We start from the raw sequence: 20638 nt of genomic DNA, 5'->3' as shown, positions 1-20638 counted from the left end.
TTTTAGATATTGAGAGAATCAAGGGATCGGGGTCAGTGCAGGAAAATGGCACTGAGGTAAAAGGTCAACCATGATCTTATTGAATGTTACAGTAGGCATGATGGGCTGAATGGCCTCCTTCTGCTATCATATCTTGTTATATTCAAAAAGGCTTAAATGCAACAGATTAAAAATATTGCAATTGAAACATTCGTGGGTCATTTTCATTACATCCAAGGTGAGCATTTACTGCCCATCCCTGATTGCCCTTAGAACATAGAACATTGAACATAGAACAGTACAGCACAGGAACAGGCCCTTCAGCCCACAATGTTGTGCCAAACTAATTAAACTAATAATTAAATACCTAACTAAACTAACATATATACTAACTATGCTAAATGTGGAAAAATGTGATTTCATCCACAGTAGAAAAATATAGGAAGGCAGAGTACTTTTTAAATGGTGAGAGGCTGAAAGGTGTTGCTGTTCAGAGGGACCTGAGTGTCCTTGTATGTGAATTATTGAATGTTAACATGCAGGGACAGCAAGTTATTAGGAAGGGAAATGGTATATTAGCCTATGTTACAAGAGGATTTGAGAACAAGAATTAAAGATGTCTTATTGAACTGAATGATTTGCAGAGCCATAATCAGAGGGCAGTCAAGAGTCAACTACGTTGCTCTGCCCATGCATTCACATACAGGTAACTCAGACCAGGTGCGAACAGCAGATTACAAGGACATAAGTGAACCAATTGAGAGCTAACTGCAAACAGTAGTGTCATTGTGTTTCAGATACAGTTTTTATTTCAGATACAGTTAATTTAAATTTCCAAGTTTCCATGAAGCAGGGGGGTGGGGTTGGAATAAGGGCAGGAGTAGGTCAGTCAGCCTCTGAAGCCTGCTCTGCCTAATAAGGTCATGGCTGATCAACTTGTAATCCCCACTCCAGTCTACCCATCCTCTCCCTACCCATCCTGAAACCCCACCCCCCTCCCCTCAGGATCTCTTATGTTTCAACTCCAGCAGATACAAGCCTAGTATGTCCCACTTTCCTCTTAAGACATCCCAACCATTCCAGGTATTAGTATCATAAATGCAGAAAATTTAGTTGTGATTTTATTGAATGGTAGAGCAGGTTTAAAGAGCTGAATGCCCCCTTGCAAAGTTTTTCTTATGTTTCGCTAGGTAAATGACCTTTGTGTTTAGAGTTCTCTAGATCCATTAACTTTGCACTTGGGAAGAAAGTCCATGGAATCAATAATTCCAGTAAGCTACAAGTTTAACCTGCCCATCTATTCCTCATAAGGCAATCCACCCTATCTAGGTATCAGTCTAAATTGCTTCCAATGCATTTACATCCTTAAACAAGGATACCAATACTATTCAGAATTCTCAAGGCAAGATTTCACCAATGCTCTATATAACTGAAGCATAATTTCCCTCATTTTGTCTTCAATTCCCCACGTGATAAACAATAAAATTCTATTAGTTTTCCTAATTACTAGATGTACCTGCATACTAACCTTTGAGAGTCACGAACTAGGATCCCCGCGTCCTGCTGCATCTCAGAGCAGTAACAGGATGAGGGTGGATTGTACAATGGTGTAAGGCAGGTAAATCATCAGCTGTTATACACACCTCCTCCAACTGTGATTCCATTTTACAAAGCACAGAGAGATGCAAAACAGACAGTTGGTTCACTATCACCCATTTTACCCTGAATAAGATCAACACCCCCACCAACCCAACCCTGACTGACACAGACTGATGAAATCCTCCAGAAAACTCTGAAAGAATTCATCTCTTGGGCAGCAGACATGTTAAAGTAAACATTAAAAGGTACAAGGAAAGACTTGCATTCACCCAATGATTCTCTCAGCATCCCTGAACACTTTGCAGTGTGCTTTGAGATGTAATTACAATTATAATGCAGCCACTTTGTGCATAGTAAGATCCCATGAACAGCAATTCGATAATGAGCAGATTATCTGTTTGGTGTTGCTAACTGAAGGATCAGTGTTGGCCAAGGTGCCTGGGAGAACTCCCTTTCCCTTCTTCAATGTGGTGCCATGAGAGTTCCAATAGCAGACATAACCATTCATCCAAAAGCAAAAAGCTTCAGCAGTAGTGCACAAGTCTGTCAGCTTATATATAATTATTTATGCACTCAAGCCTCTAGTGTTGGACTTGAACCAGCAGCCTTCTGAGTCAGAAGTCAAGAGTCCTACCAAATGAGCCTTGGCTGATGACACTCTATTCAACAAAAATGCACAATATAATGAGATGTGAATATACACCAGTTGGACAAATTGGAGATCTTTTGATGCTCATGTCTTATCTGTGGGTTCATACCCACAAACGACACCAGTACAAGATGAGCCAGGATATTATTGTGTTGGGATGCTGTTCCCAGAAGAGATGTTAAGCAAAGACCAAGACAGCTCACGTGGAAAGGTGGGAAGTTCCTTTCTCCACCGGTGCTGGTTAACATTTTGTTTCCTGAATTATTATTCTGCTTTGCAATTTCTGGTTCAAACTCACTGGTTATATCACCGTTAAACACCTGCAATATATTTGAATGTCTTTTTCATTGCTCTAAAACAAAATTTATAACACCTTCTTTTGAAACTTGAACCAAGTGAGGTGACCTCCTAGAACAATGGGAGGAGGTGGGGAAGGAAGGCAAGATCGATATTCTAGCATCTCACTGGGCCTCTGCTTAATATTGATATGTTTTGGAAAGTATTTAACTTTGGCATATAGTATAACTGGGACCCAAGCTAGTCTAGATAATTATCTGAGTTGCTTCAGGCACCCTGAATTATGAGGGGACAGAAACCAGCACTGGCTCTGATGGAGTTTATTGAGTAACACTTGTGCTTTGGAATTAGAAGGTCTTGGATTCAAATCCCATTCCTTAAACATGGACATAAAATCCAGGTTGGCACTACTGCAGCACCGAGGGAGTGCCGCACTGTTAAAGCTGCTGGCCTCAGATTTTGCAAAATTCAATGGTCCTGTCAATTAAGGCTGCAGCTGGGCTTTGGTGTGAAGTGGTTTGTGTAGGTGAGTGGTAGAATCTGGGGTTAAGAGCTAGAATGTGGCTAAAAAAATTTGGATGTAGGGTAAAAATGGGTGCTTAAAGGTCTGCGTGGACTCAACAGGCCAAAAGACATGTTTCTATGCTTTATTGCTCCATGATTCTAAAAGGGTGCAGGAAAATATAGTACATTTTCTACAGCTTTGATGAGTGAACGTGTGTAATGATGAGAAGAAGGGAACAATCATCTGCTTCCGACACATGGACTGTGCATTTGGACAACAATCTCAAACATTTTATTTAATAGAGCCAGGATCTTTTTCACCAGGTAGATGCCATTATATAAATAAATGGGTGGATTTAAATTGTTTGCACCTTTAACAGCTGTGCGGTAGACTTTCACAGTTTCCTTCTCCCTAAAACACATAAGCAACTGATACAATCCAACAATCAGTTCTTCACAGCTGCTAAACAATTCATCTTACAAAGTAAAACACTGCTTAACATCTCAGCATTCAGATATTGTGGCCCTGATAATGAGGCAAAATGCAACATCATCATCTTTCAACCTATTGCTACAGAAAAGGAGGTGAACTATGAATACCAAAATGATAGATGACTTTGTACAGGACAGGTGTAACATTGTAGACAAAATATTCAACTGACCCAAAATCATGATTGGTGACAGGGACGAGACTGAAACTATTTCTCTGGGGCAAAAACACACTCCAAAATCATCAAACTGGTGCAGCGCTTAATCGCAAATCTCAAGACACAGCTTGCCAGTGTTTGGTGGAAATGCTTGAAGGGTGACAAATTATTGCACCGTTTGGTGTTTTCAAAGTATACATTACAAAGATATAACCTTTAGACCCCTGGTAAACATCATCAGCCCCAACCCTGCCATACTATACAGTTGGCTCCACAAAACTGCAGTCAGTCTCAAGGACAAATGACTGTACAGCAGGCTGTATACTATCCGAGACGTCTTATCATGTGAGCAAACTATTGTTCTAAAATTGTATTCATTGCTTTTCAGAGTGTTATCAGCTATATGGCAACTGCTCCTTGTGAAATATAAAGCTTTTCTGCATTTTGTTGGTGCAGACCACCTTTGCACTGGGATGATTAAAAATAGATTATTTCTGAGGTGGCTCATAAAGAGTTGTTCTTGATATTGTTCAAGGATGTCAAGTGTTTAACTATTTCTGGGATTGTGGGAATCACTGTATAAGTGCAAGCCTTTCCTTACATAGTTTGAGAATGGTGTTTAACACAATGGGACATTGCCACCTGGTCCAGAAAGCCATGAAGCTCCTGACTCAGTTAAGAGCTAATAGTTGATCTGTAACCCGATCTCAATGCATTGAGAATCTGAAATAAACATTTCCCATATTTGTAGCAACGTTCTGTATGATTGTGCCTTGGTTATCTAGCAGTACATTAATACCATGCAGCAGAGATTGCCATTGACAAATCTGTCTGGGGTTATGAAGCCACTGGTTTCACTATAACTATTTCTGCTAGACAATACTAATAATGTACTGTGTAGTCTTTTGATTCCCTTCCTCATCCTATTCATAAGTTACAAAAAAATGTATGCATGTATACGTACATGTCTACATTGAATAAACCAGTGAAACCAAATGTCATAAAATCAAGCCGTCCATGCCTGCACACAGTAAAACCTAGACAACATTCAGGTTTTGGCTAACGAGTGGCAAGTAACATTCATACCAAATAAATGCTAAGGAATGGCTGTGTCCAAGATGACAGGGTCTTACCACCTACTCCTGATGTAGCATTGCATTTTCATTATTGAATCTCCACCCTTAACATCCTGTTGGCCACCTTTGACCAGAAACATTAAGCATTATTGGACTGTTGCTACAAAGGCAGGTCAGAAGCTGGGAATCCTGCAGTGATAACTCACCTTAAAGTATTTTCACCAAACACAAACTGCAAATCAGGGTATGATGGAACACTCTCCATATATTTGGATGTGCGTGCCTCCAACAGCAACCAAGAAGCTTGACACCATCCAAAATATAGCAGCTTGTTTGCCGGTCTCCCCATCCACCACCCTAAACATTTACTCCCTTCACTGCTGACACCCCGTAACTGCAGTGCATACCATCTACAAAATGCACTGCAGTTGCTCTCCAAGACTTCATCAACAGCACCTTCTGAACCTCTACCATCCAGAAGGACAAGGGTAGAAGGTTCATGCCAACACTGTCAACTGTGGATTTCCCTCAATATCATGCACCATTCCGACTTGGAAATATCTCTCTGGTCCTTTATCATTGCTGGGTCTACATCCTGGAACTCCCTGCCCATAAACACTGTGAGAGCACCTTCACCAGAAGGACTGCTTTGATTCAAGGCAGCAGTTCACCACCCGTCTCAACAGTAGTTAAAAATGTTCAATAAACTCCAGCCTGAGCAGCAACACATACATTTCGGGAATGATTAAAGAAAAATTCTGCAAACTTTTCCTTTTTTCAGTCAAAACTTTTGATCATAACCACCTTAATTCTTGGACTATTTTCAAACAATACTCTTACTCTCTCAGATTTATGTGTTTAAACGTGCAAGCACAACAATTTACTTCCATCCGTACTGTACACAGTTCCGGTCGACGTGCTAAGCAAAAGGTATGGAGGCACTAAAGGTGTAAAAATGATTTATAAGGATGACACCAGAAATGAGGGGTTTAACCTATCAGGGAAAACTAGACATGCAGAGGGGCAAACTGATAGATCTCTTCAAGACTATTGAAGAGCTTGATAAGGTAGATGCAGTGAAGTTATTTCCACATTTGGGGGATTAGATTCAGGAATCGTAAGTATAAAGAGAATCACTAATGAATCCAGGAGGAAATTGAAGGGATACAACTTTAACCAAAGTATGGGGAGAATGTGGAACTCACTACCCCAGGCTGTTCTCCAGTCAAAAGCAGGAATTTGTTAAAGGAAAGCAGGACAAACACATGAGGAGAAACGTAGAAGGATAAGGTGACAGGCATGGAGGAGGCTTGAATGGAGTATAAATACCAGCATGGCGCAGATGGGCCGAAAGGTCAACCTGCAAGGTTATTGGTTTGTCTCTGCACATATGCTGCCTGGCCAGCAGAATGTTTCCAGCATTTGTGTGTTTAGAACAATACAAAAATTCCAGCACATGTGTGATGCAAAACTACATCACGCTGTGACAAGCATAAACGGCTGAATTGGAACAGATTGCTCTGTTAATTTGTGGTGAAGTACTGCATACATTGGGCTTTAACCTTCATAGGTTTTCCAGATTTCATTTAGTTGACCCTGTTTTCTGCTCCTGGACAGCTGGGTTTATGTTGAAGTGTAAAGTGACAAACTGCTGGAGGAACTCAGCGGGTCAAGCAGCATGTCGGGGGGGGGGGGGGGGGGGGGGGAGGGGGGAGAGGAATTGTTGATGTTTTGGGTTGAGATCCTGCATCAGGGTCTTGATCTGAAGCGTCGGCAATTCCTTTCCCCCCACAGACACTGCTCGACCCACTGAGTTCCTCCAGCAGTTTGTTATTTTGCTCCAGATTCCAGCATCTGCAGTCTCTTGTGTCTTCTCTTTATGTTGAGGTGTGCCTTCCTCAGGAGCGATTGTCACTGGTTGAGCAGCCAGCCTTGGCTTATAACTGCAAACAGGTTATTGATCAGATGATGATTCCATCAGTGATCTGGCCTATTTCATTAATCTTCATCCTCATAGGCACTCTTTCCAACCAGGAGCTCACTGGAGAGGGATCTAGAACAGAAGCTTTGTGAAGATGAATAGTCTCTCACCATCCACTAAAAGGCATTGTGACTCATCCGAGACCTTGAATGGATAGGAAGTAACCTGGATTTTCCTAATCTGTATGGATTCCAGGAAAGGTCTATCACCCAATGAGCCACTGGATGAATAATCACCTTATTCCCCTGAGCAACAAACCAGGCATAACACCTTGACTAAGGACTCTCAGCCTCTGAGAGAATTGTATAGCCACACAAGTCCAGATGTCCTGAAGCAGAGAGAAGCATTAAACAACACTTGAATAACCTCGAATGTTAAAGACCTTCTGAAATATTACTAATTTGCTGGTAGAATGTGTTCCAAATGAGCCATTTATCCTCTTCGTTGATCAATGTGCCTTACATGTAATTCTATTTTGTCCAACTACTGGCCATCAATGTTTGTGCTCCAGACAAGTCTCCTCCTATCCCTCTCATCCCACCCCATCAGTACAGTCTTTAGTTCCTTTCTCTCTCATGCTGCTCTTCAATGCATCCAGGCTCACTACAGACCAAGCCAAGAATCAGCAAGATAGGGACTAGGGTCCCTTGCTGCATCTGATATCACTTGCAAACCCAGAGAGCCACAAGCACAAACATACTTCATTTCAAACCTACATACACTCACACAGGCACACATGCATTTAGAGATCGGTACATGATTAATCCTTGCTGGTGAAAGCTGCAGTCAAAAGAATAAGGAAGAATTCTGCAGAGATAAAAGATTGCTCCTTTTGTGAGAAATCCTGTTTATATTTGTTCAATGAAAGTGAAATGAGAAAATAAATGTGCATTTAGCAGCTCATTCTGGTAACACTTAATGTTTCACAAAGTGCAGATGTGGAAGTACTGTTGCTACTTACACCCCAGGGTATTAGAGTATTAAAAAATTCTGAATTAAATTGTTCTTCATGGTATATGTGTACACTTGACGTATGCCAAGTAATGTTTGGTGTGTGCCAAACTCTTGTACGTGCTGTGCCTTGTAATTTACCAGGGAGGTTGTGTGGTGGAAATGAGATACTTAGCTTTCCTCTTACCTGTGGTTTCCCTGCTTCTAGCTGGTTAACCAGTGAAAGATCTTAAGAGTTTTTCAGACTTAGCCTGTTTATCAATGCAATACTTGGGTGAACAAAAAGTCTTGCTGCAAATGAATCACATAAACTAGTGAGTTTTTAAAGACATTAATATGCTGGACTATTACACTTAAAATAGTGTAAATAATCAATTATAGGAATGACATGGAGCCTGTTCTATTGTTAAATTAGATCTTAATTACATCTAACTATCTTCCCTTAGACTAAAAGAATACCATCAACATCAAGCTTTGTACACCCACAAATAAATCTGACATCTCACCGAGTATAGATTTCACTTCCAGTGAAACTGTAAATGAATTTGGAAACATTATCTTGGTGATGATGCCACATCTTGTAAAGAAAGCAGACCTTCTGCCAATAAGAGCAAGACATAGGAGCAAGAGAGCCATTTAGCCTCCTCCTCCATTCAACAAGTTCGTGACTGATCCACACCTGAAGTTCACCCAAGCCCCATAATTCCTTGATTTTTCAGAAAATCTCAGTCTTGAATATGCTCAATGACCAAAAACCAACAGCCCTCTGGAGTGCAGAATTCCAGACACTCACAACCCACTCCTTCCCAAGTCAGCGCTTCCTTCACCCAAGACAGTGCTTCCCATTTCTTAAATCCCAAACCAGAGGAAACAGCCCCTCAGCATTTATCTCAAGCCCAAGGGGGTTTCAACGTAGGTGCCCAACAGCGAAGTTCCACCCATCTGTAACACACAAATGGTTCCACATTCTGCTGGAGAGTGATAAAGGAAAGCTAGATATTGTACCATGCACACGATATTCACTGCTTTGCTGTTTCTGGATCCATTGGTGTCTATTTGCAACATTTACATTCTGGGTGATGATATTGATGAATAGGAATGAATGGATAATTCATGTTTATCAAGATGAACAGATGTCCAAATGTCTATTCTACCCAGTGCTGTCACTTTGCCTGGTTTCATTTTAATTTTTTCACTCTTATCTTAACATCTCTCCATCGTCACCCCGTCTTTTCTTCCCCTTCCCTCAGCATCTGCCCACACCTCTGCCCTCTGATAACTTGAATGCTTCTGAAAATAATCGCGCCATCAAAGGCAGTTGGACCTTCAGCTCCCAAAGCTCCACCCTCTGAAAATGACTCCCTAAACCTCTCTATTTCTCCCTCCTCCTTTAAGATGATCCTCAAAACTCCTCTCCGACTATACCCTAAAATTTCATTGGGTGGCACAATGGTAATTGTTTTTTTTTGTTTTGCTAAAGCTTCAGTGAAGCACCTGAGGGCAATTTTTTGTCACACTAAAGATGGTAAAGAAACAGATGTTATGATTATGGCTTTGAAAGTGACACTGGTGTCTTCAAAGAGTCTATTCTTGACTATGGACTCTGCATTCAACTATGATCCATATTCACCCATTCTAAAGGACGGGTGCAGAGGTATAGACAGGTAGCCTCCAGGCAACTCAGAGTGCATTACAGCTAATTAAGCCCACTCCATTTTGTAGTGTAGGGAACATGGCTGCTGATATGCACAGCAAGATCCCATATTTGGCCATGACCTTTGGTTGGTGGTGGAATGAACATGAGCTGCTGCTGCTGCTCCCCTTTGAAATACCAACCCACCACTCCAGGGGTTTTACAATCCAACCCCAAGAGGATGGGTGGAGGAAGAAGGGAGTGCCTTAACTTAGCATCTCAACAAACAATGGCATATCCAGCAATGGAGCACTCCCTCAGTCTTGCACCAGGACTGTCAGCCTGGACTTTATGCTCATGCCTCTGGACTGAGACTTGAATCCTCAACTTCCTGACTCCAACTGAGACCCAGTTAAGACAAGAGATGCCATGAACTAATTTTGATCAAGGTTCAGTCCTGTGCTAGAGAATTTACCTAACATGTAGCATCATGCATTATATCAAAGGTTTAAGTATTTTAATTCAACATCATAAATCACAGGTCCAAGAATAATGCTTCTGAAGGTCTACCGAGGATTACTCTTTGCAAGCTTAAGGAGAAAGCATAAACAGCTGAATATGTAAAACTGGATGGTAGTTTACTTAATTGGAGATGCATAAATACAAGTTTTAATAAGCTGAGATCAACAGGGATTGATTAGGAATGTTGCTTTGCAGAAGAGATTTTATCTAAAACACATCCTGTGAGCATCAGACACCATTTACTGCTGTCATTTTGCAGAAGTGTGATGCTATGACTACCAGCACCCAGCAAAACAAAGGAAGGCAGGATGTTGTAAATCAGTGATGTGAATGAAACTTTTCAGCATTAAAGCCAGCAAGCAGGACTGGCCCTTTCTGAAAAAAAATGCTAAAAAGGCTTCTGATAAATGGGTCATTTCCTGGTGAGATGCTGAGGATGGTTAGTGTGTGTGTGTGTGTGTGTGTGTGTGTGTGTGTGTGTGTGTGTGTGTGTGTGTGTGTGTGTGTGCGCACACGCGCGCACATGTGCGCATATGGCAGCCACCTCCTCACTCCAGTTGGGCAGCAGAAGGAATACAGAATCTACTCCTACAGATGGGAGTGGGGACTGGACGGCAGCACAAAGTCCGACCAGTGAGCTTCTCCTCCCTCCTCCCACCAGCAAAATGGCCTTCAGTGTAGGTCAGTGCCACGCTCAAAGGCTGTGCACACACAGGTACAAAATCCATACACACAAGCACACAGACAGATACACACACACACGCGCACAAACACACACACACCATATACATACACAACTACAAACATAGACACAAACACATGTACATATGTATGTACAAGCATGCAGAAGCATGAACACATGCATGTACCATAGTTCTAGAAATGCACAGAAATATGCATGGATAAGTGCAGAAACACATAGAAGCATGAGGACATGTACTGCATCAAATTCACAGGCATGGTACACTTGCACATATACATACACGCATACGCACAGAAGCACGCATATACCATTAGATACAACACTCACTGCCACGTGCGCAACCACACATGCACACACAACCATAGATACAGATGTAATTACATGTGCGCGCGCGTGCACACACACACACACACACACACACACACACACAAAGGCATACATAAAGCATGCAGAGGCACACAAACTCAAACATATTACTGGTACATTGGCCATCTCCTTGCTAGGGTGAAACTTGCCTTGTTAACGGCCTCTGATGATGGAGGTATTTTTGAGCTGCTATCTCGTACAGATTGTTCTAGACCTTGCCTCTGCGGGAATATATATCCACCCTGAGCTGGGCAGTGGGCACATTTAATCAGCAGCTAATAACGATACAGGAGGAGCTGTTCCCATTCATAAATCAATGTGCAAAATAATTGCTAATACACTAGTTATCGATTAGCGTGCTGACGCTCATTTTGTGGCAATAGCAGAGCACTAACAAAGTGACAAGGGTAAAGTGTTATTTCTTTCACACACAGACAGCTGGGCTGGAAAAATGACTCCAGCAGGCAGTAATTCTTAATTGACACCTGTCAAGATAATGGCAGCAGTCACAGATGTTGCAGGGAAATTCATCCCAGGCCCGTTGATTTGTCAACCTTAATTCTCTTTCAGCGCACCATTTGATCCTCTCTTTCCTTTCCTAATGTGTGTAAATTGCTCCCACTTTTACAACCTTCTTGGATTTTAATTTCTCTTTGCCATAACTAAGCCATCTTCCTCCATCAGCTCTATGTACTGAATTCTCTGCCTCCGGAGCTGGTCTTAGCACAAGGCTGGTGCTGCAGAAGGGAAGGGGGTGGAGTGGGGATGGGGTGGTGTGTGGGGAAGAGAATTAACAAGGATCGGAGGATTAAAAGGCATGGCACACATCAGAGTGTTCCAAACATCTGGAGGACTTTTTTTTTGACCCTGCGTGTAGAACGGTGAGGGGGGTACTCAATGCCTGAAAGGGTTTCGGAAGCAGCAATCCTCATCACAGTTACAATGCATCTAATTTAGCTGTTGATGTACTATAACCTATGGGGCTATGGGGAGTGGGATTAGAATGAGGACCTCTCTTTGGACTAGAATGGGCACAATGGGCCAAACGGCCTCTTTCAGGGCCATAGCTTTCCATGACTGACTGCACATCTGTTACCTCATTGTAAAGCCAGAGGGTCAGATAAAGGGGTGGGGGCGTGGGTTATATCATACCATTGGCGCCAGAATTATTTAGGAGGATTTTTTAAAAAATAGCTTCATAAGGATACAAGACAAAGATCTATAAAATAATAATGATCTGTCCATAATAATCACCGTTCCAAAAACCTTTAGGTAGCGTAAATTTGTTGTTGGTCTACATAAAATTTTATGGAATGGAATATTTCCCTGTTTCCCAGTGGAATAATGATTCACACAAGTGCGAAAAGAAATCCCATGGACCACACATCATTAAGAATTAACTGAAATAGTTATATCCAGATGGATAAATCTCAGCCATAAAACGTCACTGATTCACCAGTAACAGGGGCCTATAAGTGGGCTCTCTCTGTGCTATTTTATGTGGGGACAAAAATGCATCGGTTAACTTTGTCTCTTGAGTGTTTTTATTTACTAATTTTCTGGAATATGGCTGTCACTGACAAGGCCAGCATTTACTGCCCATCACTAATTGCCTTGAACTAAGTGACTTGTTGGATCATTTCGGATGGCATTGGAGAGTCAGCCACATTGGTGGGTTTGGAAAGTAGTCCAGACAGTGTAAGGATGGCAAGTTTCCTTCCCTGATCTGATAATTTGTGGTCGTCACTACGAACAATTAACTTTATGTTAATTCCAGATTATTAGCCAAAATTAAATTCCACAGTTCCATGGTGGGATTTGAACTCAGATTTCTGGACTGTTCGTCCAGGGCTCTAGATTACTAATCCGGTAATTTAACCAGTGTGCCACCATTGTACAATAGTATCTATAGGTCAGTGGTGGCAGGGATTTCCTTACTAAGTACCGGGCTGTCCTTGTTGCCCCCCCCCCCTCCACCCCCTCCCTCCCCATCCACTTTCCATTACAAACAAGGACCAACAAAAAGGAAGCCCAGCTTAGTAAGGGTTAAAAGGTCACTGTCATCCCACTCGGGAGGGTGAGAAGGTGAATGATTATGGCTGGGACAAAGCCTCAGGGCTTTGAAGCTGCTTTCCTTTAACAAGGCTTTGATGCTTACAGGTCACACTTGCTGCTTCATTAGAGGCCAATGTTTATAGCTTGCTGGTGACCACTGTTCTTCCCCAGCCTGGCATCCTCTAAATGAGCAGGTGCCCAGAACTTCAGGATTGTAGCCGAAGGTCGTTTTTGGTCAACATAATCCAGTTTTGAACTTCCTAAAATCGATCTAGAATGGACCACAGTTATAAACTAATAGCTTGGATAGCTTGGAAACTTCAGGAGCAGTAACATTCCGGTTGAAGGGGTTAACCCGGTTAGCTTAGCAACAAGCCTTATGAGTGATTCCAATAAAGGAACATTCCTTGCTCTGGGATTATTGGTGGAGGGATATATTTTGGTCCCAGGACCACTAGTGCACCCCCTCCTGATCTTCTACAGAGCAGGGTCTTAGGATCTTTTGTATCCACAGAAGAAGACAGACAATGCTTCGGGGTAACATGTCAATCAAGCTGCAGAGTGCTAACCCAATTGTAGTCGGTTTTAGAAATACATCCAAACTGATCACAGTGAATGCAAACGAGGAACTTCTTGTTTTCACAATGTACCAATTCTGACAACTTGAGATGTGTGAAAGACAAGCTACAACATCAAGGACAAAGCTCCGTATCCTATCACAGCGCACCTGCCCACAGTATCACAGTTCTCAGGAGAGAACAGTCAGGTACTCTTCTTAATCTGCCTACTCTTTCTGGTTGAAACCTCCTTGATTCTCATCAGATTGTCACACTTCTGTTTTGTGACTACATCAGATCAGTCTGCAGTGTAGCTATTCACTTTAACTGTCCAATAATTCCTGGAATGATGATATCCTTCTGAGCTGAAAGGAATCTGAACAAATGGAAAACGTGCTTTTTAACATTTTTGCAGTTTTCTTAATGAAGTGCAATAATTGTATAAGACAAGCACTTTTTTATGAACCAATAAATATGATAAATGAGTGCATCTAATGTCATTGCTTACACCTGTTTAAAAGAATCCACCTGGTTCTCCTTCTTCCTCCCATTTAAATTAATCTGTCATCACTACTCACCACAGTTAATGTGAGTCAACAGAAAGAATGTTTTACTTAAGCCTCTGTGAAGTTGCACATTGCTGTTAAGGAGTTTCTCTTCAAGTCACTCGCTACCTGAGTGCTTTTCACAGCCTCCAAACCAAGCTCCAAGGGGAGTGGACGCTATTGTAATATAAGAAAATGAGGCAGTTTGTTAAATGAATCTTGAATGCTTGCAGCAAAATCGTGATCTTCCTACTGATGGTCACAAGGCAAGAGTTGATCCCAGCACTGTCCTGAATTATGTATCTGCATCCACTCTAAACACCCACCTCCCCTTCCCACAAGAAACAGCTCAGTTGCTCTAATCCTGATGCTGACCTCACTGCTTGTGCAAGTATTGTTGCTACCCATGTTATTGTGAACATAAGAAAATGGGAGCAGGAGTAGGCCACTCGGCCCCTCCAGCCTGCCCTGCCATTCAGTATGATCATGGCTGATCTGCTCTAGGCCTCCACTCCTCTTTTGTGCCAGTTCCCTGATCTTTCAAAAATCTATAGACTTCCTCTTTAAATACCCCCAATAATTTGGCCTCTGCAACCCTTTGGGGTAGAGAACTGTGCAGCAGTTTGTGCATAGGAAGGTCCCACAAACGACAATGACTGGACAGTCAGTTTGCCCAGTTAGGCTGACGGAAGGATAAATATCAGCCAGATTATCAGAGCAGCTTCGGTTGCTCTCAGGAACCCCAATCGACCACTCAGCTCTCAACCAAGTTTTGCATTTAAGCCTTGAAGCTAACTATCCAAGGAGCCTAATACGTCAAGTGTTCAACAAAATGTTGTTCAAACTTCAGCCATTCAGATTGAGATGAGGACTCTGCAGCACAGGAAACGGAGATGGAGATATTACATTCCCTTAGCTCCAAGGAGCAGCAAAGCACACAGCAAGGAAAAAGATAATTGATAAATCCATGGATTAGACTGCAACACAGTGCACAAAATTGAGTGCAGTTGCATTGTGGTTAAGTTACTAGACTAGTGTCCAGTGGTCCAGAGATGCAAGTTCAAATCCCACCACGGCAGCTGGGGAATTTATAACCAAGTAATTAAATCAATCTGGAATAAAAAGCTCATCTTGGTTGCGATGATAATAAAATGATTGAATAACTGTGAAAATCCATCTAGTTCACTAATGTTCTCCATGGAAGGAAATCTGCTGAGTTTACTAGTCTGCCCTATATGTGACATGCTCACAATGATGTGACTCTTAACTGTCCTCTGAAATGGCCACTCAGTTTCGGGGCAATTAGGGATGGACAATAAATAAAGGCTTTGCTGGTGATGTCTGCAGGCCATTATAGAATAGAACAGGACAGATTTTATTGCAGCATATGAACTCATTAAGTGCAGAATATAAAAAAAGAAAACCTTACATCTCCATGGTGTTTTGCATAACAGATTATCCAAAAACATTTCACAGCTAATGAAGTACCTCTTTGAAGTATGGAAAGCACAGCAGCCAATTTGCACACAGCAAGCTCCCACTAACAGCAAAGTGATAATGACCAATTAATAAGGGTCGGTTGAGGGAAAAATATTAAAGCCATGAGTTAGTGAATACCACCTTCCTTTTTACACTTGAGTACACTAAAGGATAAAACTGATATTTGTTGTTAAGCAAAATCTCAGTATGAAGCCAGATTGAAGGACCAGAAATTTGTATTTAAGATGGGGATGGGTTTGTTGGGAATCAACTGATATTGGTAGAGTACAGCTGAAGTTCAAAACCCTGGGCATTTCTTGATATTAAGTATACTGCTAACATACACACACACACACACACACGCGCGCAACACTCAGGCACGCACATACATACACACACAAACACATGCACATGTACACATCTACACACATATGTAGACACACACACACACACACACACACACACACACACACACCACCCCTTCCCCTCACACCACCAGCAGTCATTCATTTGAGCAAAAACGTAAGTTGGTAGATCGAAGATTCAGTGGGAAGTTGAGGAAATCTTATTCACACAGAGAGTCGCCGGAATCTGGAACTCGTTGGCTGGGAGACTGGTGGAGGGAGAACCTATCATTTAAAAGTGGCTCGATGAGTACACTGTGGGTTACAAACTGTGGGTTTCAGGAGGGTTACAAACAGAGCTGGCAAGTGGACTTAGTCTCAGTAGTTCTTTTCTCAGGCAGCAGGGAAGCAATGTGCCAAATTACCTCCTTCTGTGCAGTAAACTTCTTACTTTCTACACTTCGTCAGAGTTGGTTTAGTATTCACACCTAAGCAGTATTTAATTTTCCAAATCATTTATAGATATGAACAGGTGGATTAATTCCTGACCTCTCGAGTCACTTCACACAGTGACTACCTACCAACTGAGACACCAAATGTTGACGCATCGCTGGGATTTTCCAGTGAAATGTAAAGGCCTGTTTTACAGTGCCTGCTGCAGTCCGACACTTGGGAGTCAATCCACTGACTTATTCCACAGTTTCAGCTATTTGTTCCCTGTGGCATAGGGAGAGAGGAAGAGGAATAGGCCATCCAACCCCTCAAGACTTTTCTGCCAGACATCATATCTGATCTGTATTGCCATTCCATCCACTTGCCTCTAACTGCTCTGCTAACTAAAATGTCTTACTTTGTTGGGAATGGACCCTGAGAATACCACTGCCCCCTGAGTGAACAAATTTGTTCTTTTCAATGGCTTTGCTCCAATTTTGTTCAGCCCCCCTCTCCCTTGTTCTAGACACACAGACTATGGGAAACAGTTTTCTTCTCTCTGTGCTGTCTTCTCCTTAAGCACCGCATTTTGATCACCTCTTCCATCTTCAACATGTGCTCAAACCTTAATAAAGCATTAAGAGGGGCTTGAAAATTCAAAGCAACTGTTACCCCCACATACACACCAACTAAATTAACTTCATTCCAGTGGCACACATTGCTGGCATATTCTGTCATGTGATCACCACATTGACACCAAGAACAGCCAGGATGAATGCAGCCACCAAACATTACGCAGGGCAGCGAAATGACATGTAGGAACATTTATCTCTTCTTCGTTCGTTCATCAGGTCAGAGTTAAAATCTTAATAATAATTATAAATTGAAATAACGGATTCAGATGAAACGGTTTTATCCAATGAGGATGTGGAACTCATTCCCACAGGATGTGTTTGAGGCCATGCATTGATAGAAAAGCAGGATAAACACAGGGGAGAGAAAGGAATAGAAGGAGATGACGGTGAGGGAGATGAAGAGAAGAGGGCAGAGACTTGTGTGGGGTGTGAACACCAGCATGGACTATCAGGGACAAATAGCCTATTCCTTTGCTGCAGACTCTATGTAATAGTGAAAATGTTTATTAAAACAAAATTGCAGTCAGATTAAAAGAAAAACTGCAGTAAGCTTTCAGATCAGATGGGAAGAAGCAACATAGCTAGAATGTTTTAGTCTGGCCTCAGTGTTCTGTTAGCAGCAGAATTACTGAGGTGATTAAAGCAGCATTGTCTCTGTGACATGATTAGTCAGGTAGTAAAGTCCATTTGTCACCTGCACCAGTAAATTGAGTTAATACTGCACTACGGGCTATAGGGACTGTATAATATCAACTTGATCACATCAAACCGACTGCCAACCTGACACCTTACTAAATTTGTCAGCATTAATCATTGAACCTGTCAGAAATCCATCAAGTTTACAGATAATTAGATGCTTTGTAATGAAGCAGGAGAAACATCCCCTTTTCCTCCCTTTATTTTTGCAAATGATAATTCCAAGACCTCCTGGTTTATGAAGAACCATTTCCTCCATCCCTTACTCCCATCCAGAAGCAATGGAACTGTTTCCCTTTCCTGCATCCTCAGCTTGAACTCTTCCGCACCGGAACTGTTGGCCCACATCTTTAGGGCCCAAGTAATCTTTATTTAGGCTCTCTGAATACTCTCTGGGAAAAAAAGTCATCTTATGCAAGTTGGAGCAGCTGGACAAGGCAAGAGATAGCCTAATGAACCCATGTTTCAAATATAAAATGTGCTTAAAATGCCACGACAAAAGATATTTTAGCATCTTTTCAGCTAATTTTCTATCTGTTTAAACAGCAGATGACTCAGTCATCAACTCCATTGCAATTGCAAACCTGCATTTTGATTAAGCATGCCAAATGTCATGTACAGCAAAGAACTGAAACACTAAAGCCTGCCAACTTTTGATTGGCCATTAAAACCAATGATGTATGTGCCTGTCAAAAGACAGACAATTAAATCAATATTGGAAAAAGTCGCCTTGACGGCTTGTTTCTATGTAAGAGCTGTCAGGACGAATTACCATGCACCATCACGCTTGAATCAGATGTTCAGGACCGCTTATATAAAAATATTTGTTGTTCAAAGTTGCAAATATCCGATAAACCCACGAGTTAAATCGAGACCTACAATGTCATGCAGACCACCACCCCCCCTCCATCACCACCCCCCGTAGTTGCAAATCTCATCCCAATAAAAAAGTACAATTAGAACATGCACAATGGAGAATTGTTTCGGCGGGACATTTTTATAAAAAATAGAATATCAAGGCAATGATTTTGGATTTGAATGCGGGGGAGCGGAGTGAGAGAATAGATAAAGCCTTAAAACTTGTAAGGGTCAACAGGGAAATGGGAAGGGAACGGATGGAGCCAAACTTGGGGGTTGAGGGTGAAATAATAAGTGTTGTGGCTTAGTGTGCACGACATCAGGAACATGTGGGTTGCTATGGTGAGTGATTTATTGATGTTTATCAGGAATGAATAGATCAAAGGATGCCTGGATGACAGAGGATCAATCACATGTCAAATCAAGGATAGGGATCGTCTATTAGGGATAGAAAGAGCGAAAAAAAAACTAGGTCCCGTTGACCACACAAAAAAATCTCAGTTAAAAAAAAACTTGTTCTGTTGATTTGCTTTCATTTTAAAGAGATACCATCCAAACAACGGGGTACAAAACTTACAACATTCCCCTACAGGTCTACACTGCACATGCCTCTCATCCTTGGGGTGCCTTGTTATTTTAAAACACCAGTGTTCGTTTTTTGGAAATTTTCACTCCCGTGTTCAAACAAAAAACATAAAATTGTCTTTATTGTTTTAGTTCGACTGTCCAGACTTTCAGTGCTTCAATGCTATATTGTTTTAAACAAAAAAAAACGAGGCTGCACTCCTGATTGGAAGCGGGAGACCGTGTCTGTGGGTCGGGGGGAGGTGAGGGACGTGGGGCGGGTGGGGGGGGGTACACAAACAGGTGAGGGGCTGTGGTTGGAGATGCAGCGAGCAGATCGGCGACGCAGCAAAGGGGGACATAACATGATCATGACAGCATTTGACAGACAGCTGACAAACCACGCCACTCACACGGGGAGATAGTGCGCCCATCTGCATATCATAGCCCACACAAAATGCAATATAGAGGGAGGGGGAGGGAGGGCGGGGGTGTTAGTGAGGGGAAATAAACCTAAAAATTAATCACCATCTCCGCATCTTGCATTAATTGATTTGGATGAAATGCAAAATAAAATAAAGTCCACTCTCTCTCTCTCTCTCTCTCTCTCTGGCGGTCTTACCTGCCGACCGTCGCGGCGCTTGCTGTTTTCTTCTCGGCATGGCTTTGACTGCTTCTGATGCCGGTTGGGACTTTCCGGAGTTTTGACTTTAATTTTCGGTGTTTTCATACAGACCAATAAAAGGCAGGAGGCGAAAAAGTAGCAATTTTTTTTGGTGGGGAGGGGGGTGTTTGTGTGTATGTGTGTGTTGGGAGGGTGCACAAGGGAGGTGTGGTGGGTAGGGAGAAAAGGGGTGGGGGGAGAGGAAAAGTTACGACTCTTGAACGAGGGAAGGAGGCGTGGGTCTAATGTGGTTCCCTTGCTCTGCTAAGGCTTCGTGGTGTGGGTCGCCTCGATAAACGTCTCGGCCGCTCCGAAGAGCTCCTCAGTGACAGGAGATAAGAGTGAGAAGGATTCCAGCCACTGCTTCATGTGCATAAGACAGACGCACACTCCAGTTACTTTGCACCACAGGTTCTTGTCTCTCCCTCTCTGCCCACTTACAGCACTTCAATCAATGCAGCCAAGACATCACATACAGTTGAGTGAGAGAGCTGTGAACTATTTCTGCACCATCAGTATTATTATTTTTGTGAAGGGGGCGGAGGCGGTGGGGAGAAAAACTCTCTGTTGGGCTCCGGGGAAATCCACCGTGCAAGACAGTCTCAACGGATCCACAGAGCCATCGAGCAGTACTTAGGGATAATCTCGTCCTCGTCTATAGACACCAGTGCATTGCAATGTTCTCAATTATCTTCCTCGCTCAGGAAGTATTAACACAGTGCAACAACATTTTAAAAGATCTCTGCGATCCAAATTTAATTGGCTTTCTGTCTGCGAGATGCACTGGTTAACCCGTCGCAATAATTTCCACCCCTGGCGAAAAATTGTCTGCAATTCCTGGATGAGGATTCAGCCGTTTGGACAGCCAGTAAGATTTACTTTTTGATTCTCCCCAACCTTTC

The 20638-nt window shown here is 42.3% G+C and overlaps 1 protein-coding gene and 1 long non-coding RNA gene across 2 annotated transcripts in view; one reads left to right on the top strand and one right to left on the bottom strand.

Annotated features, from left to right (window-relative positions):
- tshz1 (teashirt zinc finger homeobox 1) overlaps positions 1-19831 on the bottom strand; it is an 88131-nt gene extending 68300 nt beyond the window's left edge. The window contains exon 1 of the mRNA XM_052023571.1: positions 19695-19831. Coding sequence (XP_051879531.1) covers positions 19695-19734 — 40 coding nt within the window. The 5' untranslated portion in view covers positions 19735-19831. The remainder of the gene's footprint in view (positions 1-19694) is intronic.
- Positions 19829-20638, top strand: part of LOC127574529 (uncharacterized) — a 51102-nt gene continuing 50292 nt past the window's right edge. Inside the window, exon 1 of the long non-coding RNA XR_007956915.1 lies at positions 19829-20604. This is a non-coding gene — a long non-coding RNA (uncharacterized LOC127574529). The remainder of the gene's footprint in view (positions 20605-20638) is intronic.

Source organism: Pristis pectinata, chromosome 9 (genome assembly GCF_009764475.1).
Source record: "Pristis pectinata isolate sPriPec2 chromosome 9, sPriPec2.1.pri, whole genome shotgun sequence".
Taxonomy (NCBI): Eukaryota; Metazoa; Chordata; class Chondrichthyes; order Rhinopristiformes; family Pristidae; genus Pristis; species Pristis pectinata.
Note: the sequence above shows the minus strand (reverse complement) of the source record. Positions and strands in the feature narration are given on the sequence as shown.